Source organism: Chelonus insularis, unplaced genomic scaffold (genome assembly GCF_013357705.1).
Source record: "Chelonus insularis isolate UGA/USDA-ARS -01 unplaced genomic scaffold, ASM1335770v1 contig_94_pilon, whole genome shotgun sequence".
Lineage (NCBI taxonomy): Eukaryota > Metazoa > Arthropoda > Insecta > Hymenoptera > Braconidae > Chelonus > Chelonus insularis.
In genome coordinates, this window is record NW_023276783.1 from 4,069,937 (window position 1) to 4,079,961 (window position 10,025).

The following is a 10,025-nucleotide window of genomic DNA, read 5'->3' on the forward strand; positions in this document are numbered from 1 at the left end:
AATTATTCTTATTGAAAGTTATGAAAAATTCATGCTAAATTGTAATAAATTATACCATCAAATGTAATGAATGAATAGTAGATAATATTCTGAAATGTTAGTAAGGAATTCAAATATTCTGTATCATTTGGATTTTGTGATAGATAAAACAGGTAGAAAATCTGCTCATTCACTTTCGTAAGCCGTGTGAACGCCCCTTGATGTATTGATTTCAGTGATGGCTGCTGACCGGTGTCTGCAAGCACGACTTCTTGAAAAAGTAAAAATAGTTTCTCGTTTATAATGGAAATGAAATAATCAATATTAAACAAATCTACAGTTAAATTTACCTACCAGTTGCAATAATTAATTATCAGTGTTGATGGATTTTTGTTAACAAAACCTATAACATTGAGGTTGGTAAATATCAACTTACTTTCTGACAATAAATCCTTCCAAATATCATTCAAAAGTTGACTTGTTTATTGATAATTTGGTATATTTATAAACCATTTAGTTAATTAACAATAAAAAAAAATTAAAATGATTGAAAATCATAGTGAAATGGAAAAGTAAATTCTCATATCCCGGTGGCGTGTGTTACACGTTTCTGCACTCTCTCTAAGCATCTCGTTGCACTTGAGAAACTTCACTTTCGCTATTTGTTTCATTGGTTTAATCGAGATTGAAAAATTTTGTCGTTTAATTCAGTCAACTATACTAGTAACGATGTAACATTTTAAATTGCTAATTTGGAATAAATAAGGTTAGAAGTTAAGTTCTAATTCGAAATTCATTGTGTTTATTAACACAATTCGTCGTTCCATTTAAGTATTGAATATTTCAAAGAATTCATAACATTGTATATATTTGTAGGGTATAAAAAATTTCAAGGATTTATAATTACAATGGATCTTGAGAGTGTGAAGCAAAAAACTAGAAAGGCTATCTCTTCTTAAGTATTAGTACTTATATGTATCCACTGATCAACAAGCAATTCTAGTAGACATTGACCTCGAAAGTAAGGTGATTTCTGCGTCTTCTGGCTTGAAAGAAAGTGCACCCACTCGTTTCTTTATGTTTGTACTCTCTATAATGTAAATTATACTATATTTTACATTTTTATAATTTGACCATTTTTTTTCTTTTTTTTTCTAGATAAGCTCCTTTTCTATTTATCCGTTTTTTTCTCTCAATGTTATTCATTTTGCAACACATCTAAGAATTATCAACTCTTACTTATTCCACGAAAGATGGTTGCATAAATTTAAAATAAATGTTTGCATTTGGTAAATAATATCTAGACTTTGTTTGAATGATGTATATGATTTACGCAAATCATATTTACGTATCACATTTTCCGTAGTGGATATATTTTTCCTTACGATTTAACATCTTGTGACCTGCATTGAGACATGCACATAATTGTCCTCAATGTACAAAATTTTTTTGATTGATTATAGTTTGAAGTATAAATTATATAAATATACTAATTTATAGAACGTTTTATAATTATCATATTGTCATAAGAAAAATGACTAATATTTTCATAGATTTTGTAGTGATTTGAAAATTATTCCTTAAGTAAATATAATACTTGACATTCAAAATGGAAATAATCATCATTATTTTTAACTTCTTTTTCAATATTTTCTATTAAAAAATTTGTTTCAATTTTACTTACATTTTTTCAATCTAATGACTGTTCAAGTTACATTTTGGCACGTGAAGAATTTCAAAGTCAAAAAAAAAAATTATGTACATATATTTACGCAGGTCACTAAAGTGTGAAATTATAAATGATTATACTACTGTTTTGCAGAAAAGACAACATGTATTTAAAATTAACATAAACCTTATCATCATTTAAGTAGTATTTGTTAAATCCCCTTTTGTTCATTTACCATATTATTTTATTTTTACATTTACGGCATTTGAAAGGCGGAAAAATTCCTTTATGTGATAATTAAGTTAATGGAATCCCTAGTGATGCTGCGCCACTGACCAAACGACATAGCCGATAAAAAAAATACTAAAATTCATGCTTTAGTTGAAAGTATGCTCCAGGCTATTTGTTGTTGGCGAATTCCATTAATATTTCATTAGATTTTCTTTACACATCTTTACTTCATTATTTTTTCTACTAGAAATTGTTAATAATCTTAGACAAAAAAAAATCAAACTTCCTTAGGTTTTTTTTTAAGAAATTTGAGGAATTTCGTTTAAATTTTCGGTACCTGTTAAATTTTGAAGTAGACTGCTTTCTCCGGAAGCTAATTTGGGACGTCGATCTCTCGTCTCCATTAACCTCTTCTTCCCAAACTCGCCAATGATATCTATACTTCTTTCTATTCCAAATATTTCTTTCAGTTTTTTTTTTTTCAACTCAACATACAAAAAAAACCAGTTAATTATTTCAATACTATAATTTGAAAATATACTGTTAATTATTTTTATCAATAATTTTTTATAATGAGATGTTTTTGAGTATTTTATATTATATAAATAAATAAAATCAATTAGAGTAATGAATTTTTTTGATGATGTAAAATTAAATAAAATAATTACGGAACTTGTTATACCTAGTCAGAATGAAATAAGAAGGGGATATTTTATAAAATTTCCGCGATAAATTTTCCATGAAAGAAAATGACAAAAGAGGAAGGGATCGAAAGAAAGGAGTAGGAATGATGAAGAATCAAAGGAGGAATCGCATTTTAACCGATCTTATCCCCACGACATTTCATTTCGGCCCCGTTACACGCTTCAGGCTCGGTTGAGGTAAAGTTATAAAGCTCACCCAACTGTTCCGCTCAGAGACGCTGGTACTTTCCTCAAACACGTCGTTCGAACATCGAACGACCAAATCTTTCCTGGTTCCCTAGTGTTTTCTCATTTCAATTGTGCACGTTATTTGTTTAATTATGTGCTTATAATTCAGTGAAATATTTGTTAATAATCTTTTTGTTCATTTATTACTTTTGTGATTAATTTTTTTTTTTAATTCAACGGTGGGTACATTTTAATTTATTTTCAACTTTCCTAAAGATACAATTTTCTATTAAAATTTTCCAAAACTAGAAAAAATGATAATGTTAAAAATATGCTGAATATTTTTTTCGTTTTTTCTTCGACTAATTGTTACAAATAATTGATTTAAAAGTGAAATTTTCGCTGGATAAAAATCAGTAGTGAAAGTTGATGCAAGTGAGAAAGGTAAAATGTGAAGACTGGATTTTTTATCGGTATGAAGACTTGATCTTGAGGATGTAGAGATTAGAATGGCTATGTATGCCAATCGAGTTGAGCGTCTAGTAGAGAAACCACGCGATATAGTCAGCCAAGATGCAATAAGTGTATATCATGATTACTGTTGAATCACACTTTCGAGTCAATTTATCTCTATTAACAGTTTGTTTTTATCAATATATTTCACGAAATTTCTATTTTATTCAATATTATTTCATTATAAATAATTCTTTTTGAGTACTTTTAAACAATAATGTTAAATAACTAAACGGTAATAAATAACTGAAAGTCGATAAAACAATGATAATGAATAATCAGTCTCTTATTATAAATAATACATTTTGTCACGCAATGATTAAAATAAATAATTGCACTAAAACCTCGTTTATTTAGATACTGAATGCTCATTTTTACCTCGTGTTATGTAGTGCTTTCCAATTATGAAATTATGAAAACAAAATTAATTAAAAATGAATTTTTACAGGTAATGACGTCGATAATTACAGCTCCTATTAATTTAGTAAGAGACGCTTATAATTATTATCTTTGGACACTTTCAATAGCAGGTAAGTTATTCTTATGAAACTTAGTGAAATAAATATTGACTGTATTAATGATTGAATGAATTTTTAGATGATAGAACAAGAGGATGGCTGCTCGTGGACTCACCAATACCAACCCTTATTTGCACGGCAATTTATCTATTTATCGTCTGGATTGGACCAAAGATCATGAAAAAAAGAAAGCCCTTTAAATTAACTTGGTTATTAATTCCGTACAATTTTTGTATGGCCGGACTGAATGCTTATATTGCTATAGCAGTACGTATTACACATTTTTTCGAAATATTTTGTTTAAATGATCTTTTCATTGATAAATTTTTCTTTATCTTCTTCTTTTAGTTGTTTATTGCTTCTTTTAAACTGAGTTATAGTTATATATGTCAACCAATAAAAAATACTTGGAAGGCTGAAGAAATGCAGGTAAAATCATTAACATACAATTATTCATTAAGTATTCGACAATAAAGTAATAATGAAATTCATGAATTTATAATTATTCACATTATAGATTGCAACTGCTGTTTGGTGGTACTATTTTAGTAAGCTCATAGAATTTTCGGATACGATTTTCTTCATTCTTCGTAAAAAAGATAATCAATTGAGCTTTTTACACGTTTATCATCATTCAACAATGTTCCTATTATGGTGGATTGGTATCAAATGGGTACCAAGTGGTTCAAGTAAGTAGCAATATTACTTTTATCCATTTTATCAATTCAAAATTTTAAATCATTTCTTAAGGTATATAAATTTGAATTACTAATTGTATTAATTCATAAACTTAAACTTTTGATCAACAGCTTTCCTACCAGCCATGATCAACAGTTTTATCCACGTACTGATGTACTCTTATTATGGATTAGCAGCATTGGGACCTCATGTTGCTAAGTATTTGTGGTGGAAAAAATATCTTACCATTTTGCAACTTATTCAGTTTACCAGTGCTGTAATTCTTGGTATTAACGCAATTAAATCAGACTGCGATTTCCCATTGTGGATGCAATATGCTCTTGTAATTTACATGATCTCATTTATTGTTTTATTTGGAAATTTCTATGCAAAGGCTTATATACAAAAAGTACGAAATATTTTTTTATAAAAAATTATATTCGTTTTATTATATTCTTTACTAATGGTTAAATTTTTTTTTCCAGGGAAAACAAGCGTACGCAAAACATACTGTAAATACAGCCAGAAGTAAAAATAATGGACACAGCAGTGTAACAAATGGCGTTGGAGTCAAAAAAATTCAATGAAAAAATTTTCTTTATTGTTATTACCATCATTATTATCATTATTATTATAAGAAAATGTTACGAATCACGCTCTCTCAATGAATAAGTCGTTTTACGATTGACCGAGTGACCGAGACATTTAAAATGATTTATTTACTGTCTAATGTAAAGAAACATTGTAGTGAGGATGAGAGAAAAGCAGAAATGGCACACAAATCGAAGTTACAAACTGTGATTGTTTGCCCTGTACATATAGACAATTGAGTTGTAGAAAAAAATGTAATAATAATTGTTGCTACCTTTTTTAAATTTTTTTCTTCTTTTTCATTCATTTTTCAAGTTAATGTTGACTGTATAATAATATTAAACTGTCAGTAAGTTTTTTTAGCTCGGTGTGAAAGAGTAATATAATTATGGTTAAATAATATAATTTATTATCATCGATATAAATTGAATTAAAAAGAAACCAAACTGCCATACATATTTCGATGGAGCACAATAATAACAATTTTTCTACATGTACTTTTATTAATATGTACAAAACAAAAGAGTAGAAATTTAGATCTGAGTGAAAGCTAATTTTTGATTGAAAAAAATCTATCAAATAAAGATTGATGATTATATAATAATTTTAGATTTTTATAAAGCAATCTTGCAATTTTATAAAGTAAATAATTTATTGTCATTTTTGGCAGAAATTCGTGTCAATTAAATCACAATGGAACATATTTTTAAATTACTTTTTATGACTTTCAAAATCTCTGAGGAATATAATGATATTATTATGTTCAATAATTCATCTTCCTATGAATTAGTAATGGTTTAAATAATATTTATTTATAAATAATACAAAAATTACATAATTAAATTTCGTACAGACTTATATGTATCAGTTAATAAACAAAATAATGGTATTTCATTATTTTCTATGACTTTATATATTTTTCAATATTCTAGGCAATAAAGAAATGTTATTATGTTTAATATTTTGTTTGCTTTTTATTCAATCACGATTTCTAAGAATCGCTATTGCAATCCAGAATGATGAAATCTTAGCAACATGGTTTTGAATATCACTAACTAAAGCGAATTCTACAGGTCCAGTTGTTTCATGAATTTTTGTAGATAGAAAGAAATTAAGTAACTCATTCTTGGTTGTATAACGAAGACTGAGAATGAATCCATAAATATAATAGGATTTATATAATTTATTAAAATCACTATTGTCAACTTGCACTTCATTTCTAGAAGAAAACTGAGTTAAAAATTTCCGAAGAACTTCTTCTGCGTGAGGATTAAATATTGTAATAAATCCCATTTTACTTCGTCGTTTTGATATTTTATCTTTGATTTTTTTCTCAAATTCAGCACGAATAATTTCATCAGTTTCTGAATTGTATTCAGACTCAAGTTTTAAGAGGTGTGCTTCATTAATTGAAGTTGTTGTTGCTCTTACTCCCATCAATTGCCAGTCTTTAGAAGATTTGACATTAAATTTTAAATTGGACGGAATGGAAACATTTTGAAGATTCTTCCATATCTGTAATAAAAAATTCAAAGTAATACTTTACTAATCTGATATTATTATCTAACAATTATAATCTTAATGATATAGTAATGTCTAGGATTATCTAAAGTAGGCGATTATACTTTTCCCACTCTTTTTTTTTATTTCAACAATCATTAAAGATATTACCATTAGTAACAGAGATCGACTGATTAGAAATATAGTCAGACTTTTTTTTGTTTTCTGCTTAAAAGTTTTTGTCGAGAGACCAACGTTTTCAAGATTACAAATTTGACATATTTTCACGTTTTCAGGTATCTGTGTGCGCTCATGGCATTCTTTCTACATAATATTTTGTTAACTAAAGAAAATATTGGCTTTAAAGAAAGCTGATAATAATATTAAAAAAAACATGTAAAAAGTTTCATCCATTATCAAGTAGATGACCACTTTTTTACAACGAAAAAACTGCAAAAATGATAGATAATATAAAGTTTAGAAAATAATTGATATACTTATTCTTGTGAATGACGTATGTACAAAAAAATGAATTTTTTCAATTGTTATTCGATAAGAACAACTCAATTGTTAATTGATAAAATAAAAATAAAATAATAATAAACGATAATAACATGTACGATAAATGGAATAAATAAAATTGATTTATTTTTTGATAATATTGTTAATAACTAATCTATATTATACATAACAATTAAATATTATTTACAACAATAGATGATTTTATATATCCATTAGTTTTTGTATGAAATTTTTGAAACGGCCTGTTTACTTTTAAAGCAATAAAAAATTTTTAAAGCTTCAAAGACAATTAGTCTATGAAGTTTGTATGAAACATTCATTGAGCACGATAAGTATCTTGAATCAATATTAAAATTTTCACATTTCATAATCGTTCATCTTTCAAAGTAGCTAATGAATAACAATGTAAAAATTAGAATAACAATTAGCACTTTGGACGTTGGCTTGATAATAGCTTCAACATAATAAGTTATACACATTGTACAATTTTCTATGCTAAAAACCTCTACCGATCTTTCAATTTTTAATTATAGAATTAATCTACCAATAATTATCCTTTATCTTATGAACTAAATTATTACAAATTAGATATCATTATCTGTTTGATTATTTATTTATTTTGTTTAACAACCCTATAATTGATACAAAGAAAAACCGATAAATTTTGAATTATAATTTTTTGCAAAAATTCTGCAGTCATATTTGAAAATTAAACAAAAGAATAATTAACGTTAATACAAAAAAAAATTCTGAAAATACTTACATGTTGATGATTAATCAATCTGACAACTCTAATCAATGAACATCTAGAATCACTCAGTTTGTAATGTTCTCCATATTCTGGATCCCAAATATTAATTTCTTTATTCTGTTCGTTGATTGTCATCACGAATGCTGCCCATTTCCTTGCCTGAGATATGCCAAGAATAACATAAACCTGTAAACTTTTATCAAGACCTCGTAATAAAGTAGCTAACAAAGCTGCTCGGCCATAGTAGTCAATTTTATTTAACTTTAATGCTTGTCGAGGATTTAAGGGGCCATAACGATTGGGTAAAGGATTCAATAACATCACAAGATTTCCAACATCATTTGGATCATCAATTCCATCGAGTTTGTAGGGTGTGATTAAACATCTCTGAATAGTCTTTGCTAAAACATCAATCGAATTTTTTTCACCAGATTCTTCTGTGCTCAATGTTTTTTTTAGCTTTATAACAATATAAATCCTAGTATGTGAAATATCTGATGTATTTTTGTATCCGAAACGAACGACGGGACTAGTGACTGGGAAAAGATTTACCCATTTCTCAAACTCTTGGTAATTACAGTGAAATTCTAGCGGGATCCAAGTTTCTCCAAGCCACTGGTAACCCCAAACTGGATGTTGGTCAAATAAAGACAATTTAATTATTTCTTTATTGTCTTTAGGCATTTCAAAGTGTAAAGTTTGATGCCAAACAGGAGTAGCACCTTCAACTGGTTTTGTTGCTTGGCTTAATTCACCCCATGTTACCAGTACAAAAGGATGAATTGTTCCAGAGTCTTCTCTGACTGGTAGTTGAACTCCTCGCAAAATTGTAATAGAAAGAACTTCATCTCGTCCAATTTCTTGTTGTAATTGTTGAACATTTATTCCAGATGATGGTTTCAGTGGTCTTTTGGCTTCAAACAAGTTACCAAATGTTATATCTTTCAAAGTGAATGTTGGTTGCTCCAATACTACAGTACTTGGAGCTTCTACTTGTCTAGGTTTCACACTTTTTATCTCTGGTGTATCTTCATATAATACCAAAAATGGATCTTGAAGTGAAAAAAACTGCACAGGATTACTTGTTATAGAACTTTTAACTTTTAATAATGATAAATTATTTTGAGGATTATTGGGATCATTAGCCAAGTTATATAAACTTTTTGAAGTTTTTAATGGACTATCTATCCCTTTTATCGATACGGATATTGTGCAGAATAATGTTCCTGAATAAACAATTCCATTTTCACTAATAGAAAAGTCAATTTCTGATTTTTTTCCATCTATATATGACACTGGAATAAATAATGGTAATATACTACAACTTCCATTACGAGTTGAAATTTTAATAGAGAAATTATTGGTATTATCTGCATTGTTTGTAATTAATAATTTATAAATTTTTCTGTTAAAAGGACTATATATTTTACACATAACTTTCTGTTTATATAAAATTATTATTGATGTTATTTCAATCCATTGAGGACCATTAATTTTCACTTCTCTTATAGCGATATCTAATAGTTTTTTAAATGGTTGTGGAACAGATTGAGTAATAATTGGCTGATAATTAGTTAATAGTTTATATGGTTTTATGACTTTAGTTGTTAATGGCCCTTCTGCAGAAACGTACAAACCATCATTGATAATTTCTGTTTTATCTTTAATTACTCTTGGACATGAATGAGTGTTGTGAAGTACTGAATCAACATTCGAAGTAATAAAATCTGGTTTACAATAATATAAACTTAATCGATTTGCTTTTTTCTCGTGTTTCGGAGAAAATCCACTAATAAAATCGCCATTACTCAACATATTCTGAATAAAAAATTATTATATATTAAACGTTCAATATGACACTAAATTTATAAAGCTGTGAAATAAATGTTGAATAGTATACCAGCTGTTACTGGCTAGTGTACTATTTTTCCTTTAGAAATACAACCAGTACAAATGTTCCCACGCAAGTTGTTTGGAAAGCTGTTACTATGACAACCTTAACTATGTTTGTATACAATTAAATTTAATTATGAATTATATTAACGAATGTTTCAATTGTAAAAAATGTTTTTATTTAAAAAATAATAAAATTGAAAAAAAATTGATTAGGTAACATGTACCAATACATGAAAAAAATTAACTAATTTATAATAATAATAATTATAATATTATACAAACTGTATAAAAAATTATTTATCAGT

The 10,025-nt window shown here is 27.3% G+C and overlaps 2 protein-coding genes and 1 long non-coding RNA gene across 6 annotated transcripts; 1 reads left to right on the forward strand and 2 right to left on the reverse strand.

Moving 5' to 3' along the window:
- Positions 1–7: 7 nt before the first annotated feature.
- LOC118072867 (uncharacterized) lies at positions 8–2,770 on the reverse strand. Its single transcript, XR_004691045.1, has 4 exons — positions 2,562–2,770; positions 2,217–2,364; positions 334–382; positions 8–250 (listed from the first exon to the last, which is right to left on the reverse strand). It is a non-coding gene; the product is annotated as an uncharacterized lncRNA (long non-coding RNA).
- LOC118072864 (elongation of very long chain fatty acids protein 4-like) lies at positions 221–5,335 on the forward strand. 4 transcript variants are annotated; one of them, XM_035093014.1, is made up of 7 exons: positions 221–395; positions 3,713–3,794; positions 3,862–4,049; positions 4,131–4,211; positions 4,300–4,471; positions 4,592–4,869; positions 4,946–5,335. In XM_035093014.1, exons 2-7 carry the CDS (start codon positions 3,716–3,718, stop codon positions 5,045–5,047), a joined length of 900 nt encoding a protein of 299 aa, XP_034948905.1. In that variant the 5' UTR covers positions 221–395; positions 3,713–3,715; the 3' UTR covers positions 5,048–5,335. The 4 variants fall into 4 exon arrangements, with proteins under 4 accessions (XP_034948905.1, XP_034948904.1, XP_034948903.1 ...); XM_035093013.1 differs by lacking the exon at positions 221–395 and adding an exon at positions 2,666–2,760; XM_035093012.1 differs by lacking the exon at positions 221–395 and adding an exon at positions 2,809–2,990.
- A 570-nt stretch (positions 5,336–5,905) lies between these two features.
- Cc2d2a (Coiled-coil and C2 domain containing 2A) lies at positions 5,906–9,846 on the reverse strand. Its single transcript, XM_035093008.1, has 2 exons — positions 7,837–9,846; positions 5,906–6,566 (listed from the first exon to the last, which is right to left on the reverse strand). Exons 1-2 carry the CDS (start codon positions 9,637–9,639, stop codon positions 6,030–6,032), a joined length of 2,340 nt encoding a protein of 779 aa, XP_034948899.1. The 5' UTR covers positions 9,640–9,846; the 3' UTR covers positions 5,906–6,029.
- Between the last annotated feature and the right edge of the window lie 179 nt (positions 9,847–10,025).